This window comes from Onychomys torridus, chromosome X (genome assembly GCF_903995425.1).
Source record: "Onychomys torridus chromosome X, mOncTor1.1, whole genome shotgun sequence".
Taxonomy (NCBI): Eukaryota; Metazoa; Chordata; class Mammalia; order Rodentia; family Cricetidae; genus Onychomys; species Onychomys torridus.
This window is the reverse complement of record NC_050466.1, coordinates 60993693-61013050: the sequence shown is the minus strand read 5'-3', so window position 1 is coordinate 61013050 and position 19358 is coordinate 60993693. Positions and strand designations below refer to the sequence as shown.

Below are 19358 nucleotides of genomic sequence, written 5' to 3'. Positions count from 1 at the left end.
AACCAGAAAGAATCATATCTTGTCTCTTTGTAGGCACAGATTTCAGATTTCAAATAGACACAAGATGACCTCTTATAAAATCAGTTGAGAACATCACTTCTGTAAACTAGAAAAACAATAAATGAACTAACCTTTAAGGTCTTATTGTGACGCTGAAGTTCCCTGCAAAGAGATTCCAGTTTGCTTCTTGCCAAGATGGCTTTGCTGTGTTCACTCTGCAGGTGAACTTTCTCTTTCACAATCTGGGCTTGTTTCTTTTGCAGAATCTTCATTTGTTTCTGAACATTCCTGCTCTCCTCCAGCTAAAATTAGCAAGCATGTTACATTCAGGAAGCACATCAATCCCCCCAACCCCAGTATTTCAGTGAATGCTAGAAGAATCAGTTATCAGCTATGCAGTTTTCTTTCTTAGACTCACTATGTTGCACAGGCTGGCTTATAACCCTCAATCATCCTGCCTCAACTTGAGATCGGGGATTATAGGCATGTGCCACCAAATCCAGCAAAGAGCTGGGCTGGAAGGATGGCTAGGCAGTTAGGAGCACTTATTGATCTTCCAGGGGACCAATTCAGGTTCCAGTACCCACATTAGGTGACTCACAGTTGCCTATAACTCCAGCTTCAAGGGATCCAACACCCTCTTCTGACCTCCACGGCACAAGGCCACACATGTGTTCACGTGTGCATGCATGTACAAACACACACATATACACACAGACAGACGCGTGCGCGCACACACACACACACACACACACACACACACACACACACACACACACACACACACACTTACTTTAAGTTCTAAAAATAAAAGCCCAGTAGGAAGGTCCTGGAAAAATGTGAGCATCAGGAACACTGCATTCAATGAAGATAAATATTCAGATGTCATGGCCCCAGCTTGTAATCCCACCAACTCAGGAGGCAGAAGCAAGAGGATCACCATGATTTTAAGGTCAACCTGGGAGTACATAATGAGTACCAGCTCAGCTTAGGCTACAGTATGAGCACCTGCCTTTAAAACAAAAGAAGTCAAGGCTGAAGAGATGGCTTAGTGGTTAAGAGTGCTTGCTGCTTCTCTTGCAGAGGACCTAGAGTTCAGTTCCCAGCACAGCCTGTAACTCCAGCTCTAGGAGATCTGATGCTCTCTTGTGGCCTCCTCAGATCATGCATTCATATGCACCCCCATACATAAGTATATATACATATATACATACATATGTATATATACATACATACATACACACACACTACATATATACACACATACATACATACACACACACACACACACACACACACACACACACACATATATATGTTTGCGAGTGTGAGCCAAATACTGGGAGCTTAAGTTATAGCTCAGTGGAAGAGCACTTGCCTACCACATGTAACACTTGGGGCAAAGGTTCCCTAGCACTGACAAAGTGGGGGAGTGGGGACAGATGCTGCATCATATAATTTTATTCAAACTGTTTCATGCTATGTGACACTACCAACCTCTCTCTGTCCTAGTTGTAAGGAAGGTAAGCAATTTAGTGTGGATGGAAGAAATGACCTTAATCTTTCTTCAGCCTTTTAGAAATACTTCATCTTCAGTACCTTTTATTATTCAAGTTCCATTTTATTATCCAAATTTTGCTTAACTATATCAGCCCAAGAGTACAGAGTGAGGTGGAAACTGGGATCTTGAAAGCTTCCACATTGACCTGGGGACCTTGATTTGTAACCTTTGACTGACTTCAAATACTAATTACAGCTCTTCCTGGTTTCAAATCAGTGATTCACAGGCAATTTAGGTTCCCCAATTTCCAGCTATAATCCTGTGTTTGTTTGTTTTCTTTTTTTTTTTTCTCGTTTTTCGAGACAGGGTTTCTCTGTGCAGCTTTGGAGCCTGGCCTTGAACTCACAGAGATCCTCCTGCCTCTGCCTCCCTAGTGCTGGGATTAAAGGCATGTGCCACCACCGCCGGCTTTTTTTTTTTTCAAGACAGGGTTTCTCTGTGTAGCTTTGCACCTTTCCTGGAACTCACTCTGTAGTCCAGGCTGGCCTCGAACTCACAGAGATCTGCCTGCCTCTGCCTCCCCAGTACTAGGATTACAGGCTGCATCACCACTGCCCAGTTTAATCCTGTGTTTTGAACTGATGATCTACTCTATTTCTTGTCTGAAAACTTTCATGCTCTGGAGTTAACCCTTTATAAAATGAGCTAACCCCTGTGCTGTCCAGGACTAACTTAGTTGGTAAAGCTAGCATCTCTTGAGTTTCTGTTTGTTGGGTAGCTGTCTGTCTATAGACTCTTTCCTATCTATTAAGATTTGCTGAAATCCAAACAGGATTTTTGGGACCAGAGAGATGGCTCAGTGGTTAAGAGCACCAGCTACTCTTCTAGAAGACCTGGGTTCATTCAATTCCTAGCACTCATATGATGCTCACAACCATCTGTAACTCCCTGGGTTCAATTTCTAGGATATATAGGCAGCTCACAACTGTTTGTAACTTTAGTTCCTGGGGATATGACACCCTCTTCTGGTCTCCAAGAGCACCAGGCACACACACGGTACACAGACCTATATGCAGACAAAATACTCATATACATAAATAAAACTTTTTAATTAAAATAACAGGATTATCGTGTTTTTTGTTTTTATTTTTATTATAAAAGAAGCTGATGTGTGTCAGCACAATAAGATGGCTGGGGTTGGGGGAGGCTTGCCACATAAACCCTAGTCCTTGGAACTTATTCTGGAAAGTTGTTCCCTGTCCTCTGACCTCCACGTGCACATTGTGGCACTCAAGTGCCAGCACTCTTTCTATCATACACACAAACACACACATTCACATAAAAGCTGGTGTTTTAGGAATCAATACTGAACTTTATTTTTCTAAAATAACCACACACTACTGAACTAAATTTAGAATTTATTAACTAACCGGCCCTCAAGGTTCTCTATAAGAATTGCTACAATTTTAGGTTTGAAGCAAATGAATCCCTTTCAAGGTGCCATCCATATTAGCAGTTAAGATGGCAGCCTTACCAACCTTTCTGAACAGCTTTTACTGAAGAAAATTGATGCTGAGTCATAAAGAACAAGAGTGCCATCTTGTGGCTTATCAAAACACACCAAAAAAAACATCCTTGTAGTAGGACATGGAGGCTCATGCCTGCAATCCCAGTACTTGGGAGGGTAATGGAGGCAAGATCAGGAGTTCAAGGACAACCTTGACAACATAGTAAGTCCCAGACTACCCTGGGAAAAACAAAACTATGTCTATAAAAGACTAAACCAATCAAACAAAAACTCCTTTCAAACTATCTGCTTATAAATATTAACACTTTTACAGAAATTCCTATGGGAAGAATCGCTGGTTTTGCATAATATGTGAAGTTGCCCTACTATGGACTAGGTATGGCGATATAATTTCAGAGGCTGAAGAGTCAGATTGAACTATTGCCAACCACCTCTGCTCCAAGACCATCAATTCTGTGTTCATTAATCCTTTTTATGTTATTTCACCTGTGTAGTCCTAAATAAAAATTTAAAAAGCAAAAACACTTCTTGTTTTTCTTTCCTTTTCTTTCTTTCTTTCTTTCTTTCTTTCTTTCTTTCTTTCTTTCTTTCCTTTCCTTTCCTTTTCCCCTTCCTTCCTTCCTTCCTTCCTTCCTTCCTTCCTTCCTTCCTCCCTTCCTCCCTCCCTCCCTCCCTCCCTTCCTTCCTTCCTTCCTTCCTTCCTTCCTTCCTTCCTTCCTTCTCTGTGTAGCTTTGCACCTTTCCTGGAACTCGCTTTGTAGACCAGGCTGACCTCGAACTCACAGAGATCCGCCTGGCTCTGCTTCCCAAGTGCTGGGATTAAAGGTGTGCGCCACCAACACCTGGCCACTTTTTGTTTTTCACTGTTGACTTTAGGATGGACTAGTACAACTGAGGAACTGATATTTTTGCTTTCTTTAATAATTTCCATTAATTTTCACTAAGCAGCAACATGGTGACTATGGGATGCCACATTCTGGATTATATTGCTACAACTCAACAATATTGTTGGCATGTACCTACTGATCAGGGATTGTTGGGGCATTGTGGGCCACAGACTCTGTCATGATAAAAAAAAATTATTCTATGCTTCTCTCAGAGTTAGGTAGGCATGAAACTGGAAAGAACTCCTGTGGGCTTCCTTCTGATGACTTGAAGGCAAGAAGTGGGGACCTTCCAGTTGAAAATTTGGGGAGGCAGATAGGTATCATAATGCCACAAGTCAAGAAGGGCTCAGGCATTCACAGATTCTTCTAGGATTGATGTAGGTGTTTCAGCTGGCTCCAACAGAGAAGGGCAAAGAGGAGGAAAAAGAATCTAGCCAGGAACAAAAGAGCTCACTTGGCAATTAGTCCCAGTAGACATAGAGGATTCTTCAGAACCAACCCACACATAGCACACATTGTAGATGTGGTGCAGCACAGCTCAGATGGAGCCCACATCCAACTCATCAGTAGTCATGACAACTTCGTAGTAATGAAGATTCTAAGAGCTAGTTTTGAAAGCCAGGAAGCCATTCTTCATGTCTAGCAGGAACATCTTCCTGACAAATGAGTCAACAGAGAAGTGCATCCCACACATCAGCTTGTATTTCTCCTCCTTAGAGACCCCCTGATTGCTTCTTGCAGTACCACTCATCACAGTACAGACATGTTCCATTCTGGTCAAATAGGTACAGGTTGTGGGCAGTCATCAGAACTACTGAATACCAATGACAGGCCACTTCCCATTTCCAAAGCTTGTCATGAATTCTTTTTTTTTTTTTTTTTTTTGGTTTTTCAAGAAAGGGTTTCTCTGTGTAGCTTTGCGCCTGTTCTGGAACTCGCTGGCTTTGAACTCACAGAGATCTGCCTGCCTCTGCCTCCTGCCGAGTGCTGGGATTAAAGGCATGTGCCACCACTGCCAGGCTGAATTCTTTTTTTGAGCAGGTTCTCACTATGTATGTAGCCCAGGCGGGCCTCAAACTCAGATCCACCTGCCTGCAGAGTGCTACGATTAAAAGTGTGCACCACCACACCAGTCATCATGTATTCTTTAAATACATTGAAAACCCACTCTTACTTGTGGACAGTTCAGAAAAAAACAAGCTTTGGGTAGATTTAGCTCACTGGCTACATAATATATATATTTTTCTTAGTATATGCATAAATGAAGTTCTTTAGGGTGCTGGCTTCTAGATGTTCAATTCATATGACATTACTAAACTTTTTCCAGAGTGGCTGGCAAATCTGTATACCCAATAGCACTGTACAAAAGATCATGCAGGGGCTGGAGGGGTGGCTCAGTGGTTAAGAGTGTATACTACTCTTGTAGAAGACGACCTGAGTTCTGTTGCCAATACCCATGTAGGGAAGGTCAAAACTGCCTATAATATAATCCCAGCTCCAGGGGATCTGAAACTTTCTTCTGGCTTCTGTGCATAAATATGCAAACAAACACACATACATATGTAATTAGCAATAGTTTCTTAAACAAGTAGGAAAAAAAGACCAGAGACCATGCAAATCTGTCCTCTTTAAGTCATATGAAGATTATATTTCTTAATTTTTTTCCCACTAAGAGACATAAAATGGACCAGGCACGATGGTTCCTTTAATCCTAGCATTCAGGAGGCAGTAGCAACACAGGTAGATCTTTGCTGAATTCCAGGCCAGCCAGAGCTACATAGTGAGACTTTCTCTTAAAAATAGGGAAGGAGAGGAGAGGGAAATGGCATTTCATTATGGTTTTCCTCTCTGACCACTACATGAAGTCAATACTTCTACTTTATGCCCCATTAGGCTAAGTTTTCTCTGTATCTTGGTTTTCTACTTCTATGAAATGCCTCTTTCTTATTTTCTGCTCAGCTTTCCACTGTTTTTTTTTTTCTTTCATATTTGTAGGTACTGTTTTATTTTTTCATTTTATTATTATTTTACTGTGCTAGGGACTGGATACAAGACCTGTACATGTAAGACAAATGCTCTACCACTGAGCTACACATCCCTAGTCCTAGTTATTCTTTCAGATGTACTCTGTAAAATGTCATGTGTACGGGCATTTTGTCTGTATGTACACAATATTGTGTAGTACCTACAAAGGCTAGAAGAGGGCATCAGATTCCCTGGAACTGGAGTTATAGCAGGTTGTTAGCTGCTATATGGGTGCTGAGGACTCTAATCTTGAGTCTTTTGGACAGGCAGCTAGGGGCTCTTAATCCCTAGGCCATCTTTCCAGCCCCCTTCACAGATATTTTTGGTAATAAGTCTTACTCTATTGAAAATGTTCCAGGTTTGGTTATACCATCTTTCAAGGTACTTTGAATCCCTTTTTTCCTGGCACTATAGATTGAACCTGGAGCTGGCACATGCTAGGCAAGCACATCACCACTGAGCAGTATCTCCAGCCCTTTTGTTGATTTATTTTAAGGTAGTATCTCACTAAATTGCTTATATAGCCCTTGAACTTGTGATGCTCTTGTCCCAGCCTCTTGAATAGCCAGCAGTCATTACAAGCCTGTACTAACAGGCCCCAGTCTTTAAGGTATTTATTGAAGGGACATATTCATTTCAGTAAGACCAATTTCTACAATTTTTATATATTTAATTGTTTATTGTATATTTATGTGCCACAACACGGCTGAGGAGGTTAGAAAATAACTTATAGGAGTCAGTTCTCTCCTACCATGTGAGTCCTGGGGATCCAACTCAGGTCATCAGCTTGGCATTAAGTACCTTTAGCAACTGAGTCATCTTACTGGCCCTATTTTTACTGTTTGTTTTTTGGAGACAAAAATCTCATATAGCCCAGGTTGGCCTCAAACTCACAGTAATCTTTTGGCCCCATCCTCCCAAGTGCTGGATATACAAGTGTGCACCATCCAGCCAGACAACTTGTGTAAATTCTTAAAATATATTTACTTTTGTGTGTATGTATGCATTTCTGTGTGTATGTATGTGCACCACATGCATGCAGGAAACTACCAGGGTCAGAAGAGGCATTGATCTCCTGGAACTGACTGGAATTCCAGGCAGTTGTGAGGGACTACATGGGTGCTAGGAATCTAACCCATGTCCTCTGCCAGAGCAGTAAGCATTCTGAATTGCTGAGCCCAACTAGTACATGTTTGATAATGCTTTTCATATGGTAAGAAACTCATCCAGGGGTTGGGGATTTAGCTCAGTGGTAGAGTGCTTGCCTAGCAAGTGCAAGGCCCTGGGTTGGGTCCTCAGCTCTGGAAAAAAAAAAAGAAAGAAAAAGAAACTCATCCCAAAGGTACTCAGTGGAGTAAGAGTGCTTTCTGTGCAAGTATATGAGTTCAAATTCCCAATACCCACATAAAAAACCAGGCATAGTTATATCCTTGTGTTATTTGGGGGATGTATGTGTATGTCAGGAGATCACTAGTTCCAGCTTCAATAAAAGACCTGTGTCTCAAGACAATTAAGATGAAAAACCCACTGTCCTTTGCCACATTTGTATCTCATACAAGAAAGAGAGATAGAGTGCCTTACCACTTGTTATTTCAACATCTGGGTTACAGAAGGAGGAGTCTAAGTCCATACAACAAGTTCCAGAACAACCAAGGCTACATAAAGACTCTATCTCAACAACAAAAACAAAACAAAAAGAAATCCTTTCTTCCAAAGTTGAGAAAATATCTGACTATTAACAAATCTAAATATTATTTCAAAAAAAATTTTTTTTTGAGAGAAGGTCTTATGTATCCCAGGCTGGCCTCAAACTCCCTATGACATTGAAAATCTAATCCTCCTGCCTCTACCTCTCAAGTCCTGGAATTACAAATATGCACCACAACACAAAGTTTAGGCAGTGCTGGGAATGCAACCCAGAGCTTCATTCACGCAGGAACACTGTGTGTGTGTACACACACACACACAAATAGCTGTAACACTGAGTTTTAGAAAATCTATACCAGCCAGGTATGATGGCACATGCTTGTAGTTTCAACTACTCAGAAAACTGAGGCAGAAGGATCACAGAGCCCAGAAGCTGAAGACTGATATGCACAATAGAACCAGACCCTCAAACACAAAGGAAAGGAAAAGGTCTATATTACAGCTTAGTACTATGGTGTTTGTTCTCTGTGTGCTAGAAAAAATTAGCTGGGTGTGCTGTCACATACCTTTAATCCCAGTGCTGAAAAGGCAGAGGCAGAGGCAGGCTGACCTCTATGAGTTATTTAATACCAATCTGGTCTACATAGCAAGAACTTGTCTCTAAAAACCAGAAAATAAATAAATAAAATAAAATCATGAAACAACAGAAGGCCTCAAGAAATCAGATTCTCTTTCAGTTTTTGCATAAAATATTTTACATTTTCAGATACATCAAAATTATATTTTAAAAAGCTTATCAAGCATACACACACATTCTGTTATATTTTTATGGCCCTTGTAATTGTGACTGAATACTCACAAGATCAGCGTATTTCTTACAGAGAGCTGCCAGCTTTTCCTCTGGGGTGGAAAGGGTGTTTAGCGCTTGCATCAGCAATAAAACTTCTTTTCCTAATGAGTAACAAGATAAGAAAGAAATCCTGAATAATAAGATCAAATCTAACCTGTGAATTCTACCTACACTTTCCATGTTCTACTCTCAAAAAAAAAATTTATACCTACAAATAGGAATATGATATTTGCCAGCTCAATTCTGAAAGCTATTTTGAGCTGGACATGTTGGCTCAAACTGCTAACTGTGGCATGCAAGAGGATACTCAAGTTCAAGATCATCCTGGGCCACAGAGTGAGACCCTGTATCAGAAAACCAAAACCAAATCAAACAAACTATTTAGGAATGTAGATAAGTGGGAAAACAATTGGTTACCATGTCCTGTGTTTGACTCTCATCAAGGTGAGGAGCTACTTTTTATATTCTGGATTAATAGACTCTCCCTCCTCCATTCCTCATTCATCCCCATCCCAATTTCTACACTCACTAACACTGCTAACTAAGATTTTGTATTGAAGAGGTAAACATTTCCTTGTTTAACCATTAGATGTCTATGTTAAGACAAATGGCAAATTAAAAACAGCAAAGAAAAATTTTGAAAGCTTCAGTCTGACCAAGTATAAATACAAAGTTTCAATTGGCTATATGCTTTGCTTATGTCAAATGCACATACCTTTCCTATGTGGGGTTTCAGTTACTCTCTGGTGGTTTACACTGTTATTCCTGTGTTACCAAATGTTACCAAAAGTAAAAGAACAGCAAGATAACTCTTCCCTGGGAGGGGAGTTTAATAGTATTTGCCTCAAACTCACCTGCCTCTGCCTCCTGAGTGCTGAGATTAAAGGTGTGTGCTATTAGGCCTGGTTTAAAATTGGTAATGTTTTAAAGTTATTTTTTTTTGTTTGCTTTTCAAGACAGGATTTCTCTGTGTAACCCTGGCTGTCCTGGAACCTGCTCTGTAGACCAGGCTGGCCTTGTACTCAAGAGATCTGCCTGCCTCTGCCTCCTGAAGGCTGGGATAATAGATGAGCACCACTTGTGACTGGTGCCTGTTCTTTTTCAGTTTTTTTTCCAAGACAGGGTTTCTCTATGTACCTTTCCTGGAACTCACAGAGATCCGCCTGCCTCTGCCTCCCGAGTGGTAGGATTAAAGGTATTTCTTTTTTTGAGATTTACTTTTATTTTTGGTGTGCAAATGTTTTGCCTGCATATATGTGTACCACATACATGCATAGTGCCTACAGAGGCCAGAAGAGGGCGTCTGTTTCCCTGGAACTGGAGTTACAGATGGTTATAAGGCATCATGTGGATGCTGGGTATCAAACCTGAATCCTCTGCAATAGCAGCAAGCCATTTCTCCAGCCAAAGTAACATTTTTCTTTCTTTCTCCCCACCCCTACTTTTTTTTTTTCTGAGTAGGATTTCTCTGTGTAACCAACAGCACTGGCTGTCCTGGAACTCACTCTGTAGACCAGGCTGGCCTCAAACTCAAGAGCTCTGCCTGCCTCTACCTCCTGAGTGCTGGGATTAAAGGCGGGCGCCATCACTGCCTGCCACCATTTTCATTTTACACATGAGCTACCTCATAACTGTATGTACCTTAATGACTCTGGTATATAGATTACTATGGAAAGAAAAGAGCAGAATGACTCCAAAATTGAATACGTTTTTATGTGAGCGCAGTGATGTCTTGAGCATATGAAAGATCCCTATAGCCCAAGAGTTCAGGCTAACAGAGTAAGAAACCTTTTTCTACCTCCCAAAAAAGGAAGTAACTTTTTTTGTTTTGTTTTGTTTTTCGAGACAGGGTTTCTCTGTATAGCTTTGGAGCCTGTTCTGGAACTCACTCTGTGGCCCAGGCTGGCCTTGAACTCACAGAGATCCACCTGGCTCTGCCTCCCAGGAGTGCTGGGATTAAAGGCGGGTACCACCACTGCCTGGCTTAGGAGGAAACTTTTCTATCCACATAAAGTTTTATTAGTAAAAACCAAGACCCATTTAGCCCAAGATTAATAAGAACATTATAAGAAAGCCGGGCCGTGGTGGCAAATTACTTTAATCTCAGTACTCCGGAGGCAGAGGCAAGCAGATCTCTGAGTTTGAGGCTAGCCTTGTCTATAGAGCTAGTTCCAGGGACAGCCAGGGCTATAGAACAACTCTGTATCGAAAAAACAAAAAAGAAACAAATAAAAAAAATTATGGGAATTCTTTTTTTTTATTAAGACCTTTTTTATTCATTTTACATAGCATCACAGATCCCCTCCTTCCCTCCTCCTGCCCCCACTATGGGAATTCATAAATTGAAAGAGTTTTTGTTTTCTTTTCTTTTGCAGTGCTAGGACTTTTTCTGTGTTTGAAACAGAATTTGCATACTATAATTCAGTTTTCATTTATTTTTAACTTTTTTTTTGTTTTTAGAGAGATGTTACCCAGGTTGACCTTGAACTCCCAGGCTCAAACAATCCTCCTGCCTCAGCCTCCAGAGTAGCTGGGATGATATAGATATGTACCATTCACCTTCGTAAAATTAACTTTTAAAACACACCATTTATTTCTAGAGTATAACAAAAAGAAAAAAGTAGACAATTTAGTATATTTACAAGGCTGTACAACTATCACAGCTATCCAATTGGGGGGTGTTCATTAACCCCCAAAACAAACCATACCCAATAGCAGTCACTTCTTGCTCCTCCATCTACCCCCAGCCCTGGCAACCACAAATCTACTTTCTGTTTACATAAATTTTACAATTCTGGATATTTCATACAAAAGAGAATCATACAATATGTAGCCTTTCATGTCTGGCTTCTTTTACACTGCAAAATGCTCTGCTAGATTCATTCTTGAAGACGATAATCAATGCTGCCTTCCTTTATATGGCTAAGTGATAGTCTATCATATGGCTAGATCATACTTTGTTTACTCATCATTACATGATGAATATTTGTGTTTTTTCTCCTTTTGGGCTATTAAGAAAAATGTAGCTATGAACATTGTCTACAAACTTCTGTGTTTATAATTTTCAATCTTCTTGGTATATATGCCTAGAAATAGAATTGCTTGTTCATATAGTAAATTATGTGTTACCTCTGACTTTCTATATGTAATTAGGGCTACTGATTTAGGAAATGTATCATTTTGAAAGAATTAAAATTATTTTTCATATTCCTTAACTTTTTATATTTTAAAGAGTAGCAGGAGATTAAGCTAATAAAAAAGGTAACTCAAGCAAGCCATGGTGGTACACACTGATAATCCAACACTTGGGAGGTGAAGACAAAAGGTTAAGGAGGCCAGGGTCATCTTTGGCTATACATTGAGTTCAAGGCCAGCCAGGGCTTCATATGAGACCTTGTCTCAAAAAAACAGAAGAAAAAAGAAAACCCCTTCCCAAAGAAAGGTAACTCTAGACATATATACAACACCTATAGAGCTGGGTGCAGTGGCAAACACCTTTAATCCTAGATGAGTTCAAGGCCAGAATAGTCTACGTAGGGAATTTCAGGTCAGTCAGGGTTGCATAGTGAGACCCTGTCTCAAAACAAAAACAAACAAACAAAAAAACCCACCACTTATCAATCATAGACGTAAAGTATAAAAAATTGAGGGGTTTCCAGTTGCAGGGGTAAACTTTTAATTGCAGCACTCGGCACTTGGGAGGCAGAGGCAGGTGTTTATCTTTAAGCTTGAGACCAACCTGGTCGACATAGCACGTTCCAGTCCAGCCAGGGCTACATAGTGAGAGCTTATCTCAAAAATAAAATACAAAAAAGAAACAAAACAAACAAACAAACAATAAAAAACTGAGGGGTGGGCGGGAGAGATGGCTCAGCCATTAAAGGCTAGGCTCACAACCAAAAAACTGATAACTAGTGAGACTCAAAGATTTCAATTTTCATGACCAGCATATCACAAAGTGGTGATCTAGCACAGTGGTAGAGTCCTCGCCTAGCATGCATAAGGCCACAGGTTCAATCCTTGGCATGAGAGAAAATAATACAACATAAAACATATGTTTTAATGGTTTGGCCAGGTATGTATGCCTTGATGCACTTGAGAGCTAAGTTAAGAGGATCAGGAGTTAAAGGCTAGCCTTAGTTACATAAGAAGTTTGAAGTTGGCTGGGCGGTGATGGTATGCACCTTTAATCCCAGCGCTCAGGAAGCAGAAGCAGATGAATCTCACCTGCCTGGTTCAAGGCCAGCCTGGTCTACAGAGTGAGTTCCAGGATGGCCAGGGCTACACAGAGAAACCCTGTCTTGGGAGGAAAAAAAAGAAAAAAGAAAAACTTTGAAGTCAGCTGTAACTATATGAGATTTTGTTTCAAAAAAACAAAAATAAAAAAATCAAGCATATCACATTCTTTGTCTGAAACACAAGCTATATAGAAGAAAGAAAATAAATATCTTTGAAAGCGGGTTAACTCACTTTCTGCAGTACAGTTAACATACAGTCGATAAAATTTTATGTCCAGTTCTTTTCTTTTCTTTTTTTTTTTTTTTTTTTTTGGTTTTTTCGAGACAGGGTTTCTCTGTGTAGCTTTGCACCTTTCCTGGAACTCACTTGGTAGCCCAGGCTGGCCTTGAACCCACAGAGATCTGCCTGGCTCTGTCTCCCAAGTGCTGGGATTAAAGGCGTGCGCCACCACCACCCAGCCTGTTTTTTTTTTTTAATGTCCAGTCTTAAACTGATGAAATAAATACATAATTTTCACATACATTTTGATCAGTCTAGTAAAGAAGCAAATAAAGCAAGTCAATTGCCACTCTGTCCTCAAATTTTTCTTGAGAATTCTTGTTTATATAGAGATAAATAACTTAGCTTCCTATTGTTCTTTCCACCTCTTGTACATAACTGCAGCTGACAAGCTGACTAACCTGAGGCAACAGGTGTTTAAACTGATGTAGCGCTGTGTATGTGTGTGCGCATGTGCACATGTGCTCACATGTGCATGCCACAGTCATCTGTGGAGGTAAAAAGACCATGTAGGTCCCAGGGATCAGACTCAGGCCCTCAGGCTTATCGGCAAGTACCTTTACCCACTGAGCCATTTCACTGGCCCACAACATGTGTTCTAGCTAAGCATGTCCAACCTGGCCGCCACGTTCATGGTCACCTGTGTTGCACACACAATGTGAATAAAGTGAAAACAACATCAACTACTGAACAGAGCTTATTACCTAAGGTTTTCTCTTTGTTCCTGCTGCACTCTGAATCTTGCTGGCCATCAGGAGGACCTGTTCGAGCTTCTTGCCCAGGAATTTCTTCTCTTGACTCCTGTGCATGGAATGCTGAACTCACCAAATTCCTATTCTTTGTTATAAAGTCACTGCCTTCATCCCCTTCCAGTGAATGCTTCTTAGTTGTACCACCACAACTGGAGTCTTGATGTTGAAGAATATCATTTGCTTGAGAGTTGCACAACATGTCAGCTTTCACTCCTAACCCACAAATTCCAGGTTCTTCCATTGTACCAATTTCAAACTACAGGGAAGGGGAGAAAAAACGGAGTTAAATTAAAAGTAACCAATATCTATAACCAATGGCATGCCATAGCTTGACAGCTTTTTACTTAGTGGCTTGTGAATTTGGTGTAAATAAGGTAGCTTTTAAGCTTCACTGAGACATGATCTAAACTGTTAAACATAAGGTTATTACAGTTAAAACAGAGATGGGGCACATCTCTGAGGTAGCAGTGCTTTGCTTCAAGAGCCCCTGGGTCTCATCCAGAGTACTTCCAAAAGATAAAGCTGAAACAAAGCATAACTATATGCTACCAAAGGAGGCAAAAATGCCAGTTAGTAATAAATTTAAACTTATTTCCCTATAAAAATTCACCATTTAAAAACAATTTCTATCTTTTAAACAGTAAACTGCCCCAAGTTAAAAGATGACAGCGCAGCTAGCTAGCTAGGTGGCTATCCACCAAAAACTAATTCCCAAAGTACCCAGTGGAGTAGGCACTGAGGGACAAGTACCAGCACCCAGTAGTAGCACACTACATTTCCCAGCCCCTTGACAGCTAAGTGAGACTCCCATGATAGTCGAGGCTGTGTTACTTCAGCAACCAGATTTTTATTCTCAGAAGGTAGATGAGGCGATGACTGTCATTTCAGCAACCAGATTTTTATCCTCCATCTTTTTCCCACTCTGACTGAATACAGAGGTCATCAAGGTGCTATAAGATGACATGGCCAGACGACAAAAGCAGCCTGGCCCAAATTCCACATTTATACAGGAAAGACACTCTACTTGCAAACAAAGTGCATACTAGAATATTGGGTGAGTAAGTAATAAACTTCTCTCAAGTTATACCATAGAAATCGAGACTGGTATGTTAAATGCCTCTCCCTATCACTAATATGAAAGGCATGCATACAAAAAACAGACCAAAAATGCATTTATTCTGGTTTTCTTCTCCCCTGAATCATTATTTTTACCTTATTTTCTTTTGTAATATTTTTGTTCAAAACAAGGTCTTGCTATACATAGCTCAGGTTGGCCTAGAACTTGCTATCTTTCTGCCTGGGCTTGCTGAATTCTGAGATTAAAGGTGAGTACTACCACACTTGGCTAACCCTATTTACTTGTCTTCTCTGTATCCTATTTGTTACTATTATTTGGTTGCATGATATGTCACAACTGTAAACTCTACATTTCCCTTCTGGTTGAAAAGAGGGTTTCTTTCTTTCTGAGTACAATTGAGGTACAAGGTATCTAATATAGTTCTCTTACCACAAGGAGAGAAAAGATACTTTGAAAAATTAGTGGAATTATGGTTGTAGCTAAGTGGAAAGATGATTGATTACCTAACATGTGCATTGCCCTGGGATCAAGCACCAGCACCAAAAAAGCAAACTAACAACAACAAAAACCAACAGTACTTTTTTTCAAGTTATGGCTGCTCAGCCTGATGGTTTACACCTACAATACTAGTACTTAAAATGTTACAGCAGATCTGGAAGGAATTAAGGGAAGGAAAAAGCATGGTCAAAATATATTGTATATAAAATGTGTTTTCAATTAAGAAAGTTAAAATAAATAAAAGGTTAAAGCAGGAAGACTGAAGCAAATTCAAGACCAGCCTGAACCGTATAGAGTTCCAGGCCAGTCTGAGCTACAAAGTGAAACCTTGCCTCAAAACAAAGTAAAATTAATGGGAGCCAGATACTTAGAAAACTCAGGTAGGAAAATTTTGAGCCTGAGCAAAAATAAAACCAAGAACAATTAATGATAGAGCAGGAATCTGGTTTGGTGGTGGCACACGCCTTTAATCCTTAGCACTTGGGAGGCAGAGGCAGGTAGATCTTTGTGAGTTTGAGGCCAGTCTGGGCTACTGAGTGAGTTCCAGGACAGGCTCCAAAGCTACACAGAGAAACCTTGTTTTGAAAAACCAAAAAAAAAAAAAAAAAGTCTTTTAATACACTTATTTATTTTTTGTGTGTGAATGTGTGTGTGTGTGTGTGTGTGTGTGTGTGTGTAGGCATGCCACAATACATATGTCAAGTTATCAGAAGACAACTTGTAGGAGTTGGTTCTCTCCTACCTTGTGGCTCCCAGGGATTGAACTTTGGTTTTCAGGCTTGATGGCAACTGCCTTAACCCATTGAGCCACCTATTATTTCCAATTGTAACATACCAGGGATAAGAGATGTCTCAGTGGTTAAAAGTGTATACTTGTCTTCTGAAGGACCTGAGTTTGGTTCCTAGAGGCTCACACCTGCCTAAACTCTAGCTTCAGAGAGATCCATCACCTCCAGCCTATAGGAGCAGTGCCCTCACATGCACATACCTATATACACATCTATTACACATAATTAAAATAAAATACTTCAAAGTGTAACATATCCAGTTGAAGAGCTAAAAACAACTGAAGGGCCTGTTGGCTGCAAGATGTAGGACTCTCAGCTACTACTCTAGCACCACATCTGTCTGCATGCTGCCCTGAATCCCTGTCATCCTGATAATGAACTGAACCTATGAACTGTGTAAATATTCCCAAGAAACCTTCCAAATCTTTACAAAAACTTCTGCAATAGTGCACTTTTTAGGGATGGAGACAGTGGAGCTGAGTGAGGTTTCTCAGAAGACGAGTTACCGGAGGTGTGGATGGAAGCCTGAATGTGGTCTTCAGAATGTTTCTCAGACCTCAGTGTTGGAACTTAATGGTCTGTGAATGGGCAGATTTTGATTTTATATGTGCTTGCTGGTTTTATGTTAACTTGATAGAAGCTACAGTCATTGGAAAGGAGGAACCTCAATTGAGAAATCGCCTCCATAAGATCAGGCTGCAGACAAGCCTATAGAGCATTTTCTTAACTTGTGTTTGATGGGGGAGGGTCCAGCCCATTGTGGGAGGTGCCATCCCTGGGCTGGTAGTCCTGGGTTCTATAAGAAAGCAAGCCATGAGGAGCAAGCCAGTAAGTAGCACCCACCCATGGCCTGTGCAGCAGCTCCTGCCACCAGGATCCTGTCCTTACTTCCTCCATTGATGGAAAAAAATAAAGGATCAGTGCAGTAGGGAATGAAGATATTAAGGCAACTAATACTTATCTTTTATAATCTAGGGTTGATATAAATCAATTACTGTGCTTTTGGGAGGCTGTTTGCATCTATTAAAGACAGGGTCACAAGTAGTCCAGGCTGGCCTCAAATTGACTGTATCTCAAAAAAAATGACTTTGAACTCCTGGTCCTCCAGACACCACATCCCAAATGCTAGAATTATAGGCCAGTGACACTGCTTTCTGGAGAACAAATTGGCACTGCAATTCTGTGGCAATATGGATAGCTTCTAACCGACTTAATTCCACTCCTAGGATTCCACCCAAGTGTGTACATGGGTGCACTGAAAGGCCAAAAATGTTTAAAGCAACACTACTTGGAATGGCCCTAAAATAAAATCAATTCAATAGAAGAACTGATCAATTGCAATATGTTAGACCATTGAGCAAGGAGAATGAACTACTGCAAATACAGCAGCTTGGCTTAAGAGGAAGGCAGTGAAGAATAGTTACTGAAGGAAACAATCTATATATAAAAAGAAGCAAGGTGAATGGATGGTACTAGAAATGAGGCACTGGTTGGGCTTTCTAGAATGCTTGGTAATATTTCTTGATATAGATGAAATAACACAGATATTATCCTCCTAAAAATTTATTAAATCCGAACATTCATAATTTGTGTACTTTTCTGAACACAGACAAATGTTACTTCAAAGTCTGTTAAAAGTTACACAAGGATGTTGGGTATGGTGGTACTTGCCTTTAATACCAGCACTCTGGAGACAGTGGCTGTGAGTTCAAGATAAGCCTGGTTTATATGACTTACATGGTGAGGCTTGGCCTCGATAAATAAATAACAAAATGTTAAGGATAATACCTAATGCCTTGTATACTATTAAAAAACTATATATAATATAAATATATAAATATAAATATAAATATAAATATAAATATAAATATAAATATAAATATAAATATAAATATAAATATAAATATAAATATATATATATATATATATATATATATATATATATATATATATATATAAAAATTAAAGTTGCAATTTAGGGGCTAGAGACATAGCTCAATGGTAGGATGCCTAAAACCAAGGATTCAATCTCTGGTACAGAAAGCACATACAAGTTACAATTTACATACTACTTATTTGTTTTGTTTTTACTGAGTCAGTGTCTCACTATGTAGCCTAGCTGTCCTGAAACTCACTATGTGTGTGTGTGTATATACACATATCAAGCTGACCTTGACCTCACAGAGATCTGCCTGCCTCTGCCACTGAGTGCTGGGATTAAAGGTTATGAGTCACAATGCTCATAAAAAGGCTGAGTGGTGGTTGCGCACACCTTTAATCCCAGCACTTGGGGGAGAGGGACTGAGGCAGGAGGATCTCTGAGTTCGAGGCCAGCCTGGTCTACAAAGTGGGTTCCAGGACAGCACGAACTAAAGAGAGAAACCCTGTGTTGAAAAATCAAAAAAAGAGGTATAAGGAACAAAACAACTATTTGTCCTAAAGTGATAAAAATTAGTTCCTATGAAAAGTAGCTACAATACTGAAGGTAGCAGGAACCTGAGTTGAGAAGCAGCTGGTGGGTACTATGGCTGACATGTAGCACTAGATCCAGATTCCACGGCAGCAAGGCAATGATGCAGGATACCCAAGTGCCTCCGGAGGAAGTAGAGGGAGAAATGTGGACCCATGAGGCTGAGGTAGTTTCCTTGAGCACAGGATACAACTGGTTGAAGAGGAAAAGTTGCCCAGTGCTCAGGAGAAGCAGCTCTGAGAAAGCAGAGACAGCTGCTGAGAGTGAGAGAAGTTTGAAGGTATTGAAAACCATGTCCTAAATGATAAAGATGGGACTTCAGGAAAGAAGTAAGCTCAAAGAAGTAAGCCCACTGCAGAAGAGGCAAATATGGAAGGGTGGATTGTGTGTTGCTGACTACTGAAGGAGACATGGAATAAACAGTGGAGTGAGCTGAACAGGCAGAGTCCCACTGACAAGTGGGATGAGCATATCAGACTGCCAGAACCTGAAGCACTTGAGCTGAGGAAAAGCACTCTCAAAAGAAAACAAATATAAGGCTGGAGACATGGCTCAGTGATTAAGAGTACTTGCTGGGCAGTGGTGGCGCACGCCTTTAATCCCAGCACTCGGGAGGCAGAGGCAGGTGGATCTCTGTGAGTTCGAGGCCAGCCTGGTCTACAGAGTGAGATCCAGGACAGGCACCAAAACTACACAGAGAAACCCTGTCTCAAAACAAACAAACAAACAAAAGGATGGTGAAAATTATATGAAGCTCTAAGTGGAGTACTTGCTGCTTTTGCAGAGGATTCAGGTTTGGTTCCCAGCACGTACATG

General features: G+C 40.4%; 1 protein-coding gene and 1 pseudogene across 2 annotated transcripts in view; both read right to left on the bottom strand.

The window, feature by feature from the left end:
• The window catches only part of Txlng (taxilin gamma), a 55282-nt gene that overhangs the window by 16934 nt on the left and 18990 nt on the right, over positions 1-19358 (bottom strand). For both annotated transcript variants that reach the window (XM_036174230.1, XM_036174231.1), the window contains exons 2-4: positions 13661-13964; positions 8448-8539; positions 132-302 (exon numbers count right to left, since the gene is read on the bottom strand). In XM_036174230.1, the coding sequence (XP_036030123.1) occupies positions 132-302; positions 8448-8539; positions 13661-13964 (567 nt within the window). The remainder of the gene's footprint in view (positions 1-131; positions 303-8447; positions 8540-13660; positions 13965-19358) is intronic.
• LOC118573917 lies at positions 4303-4728 on the bottom strand (annotated as a pseudogene).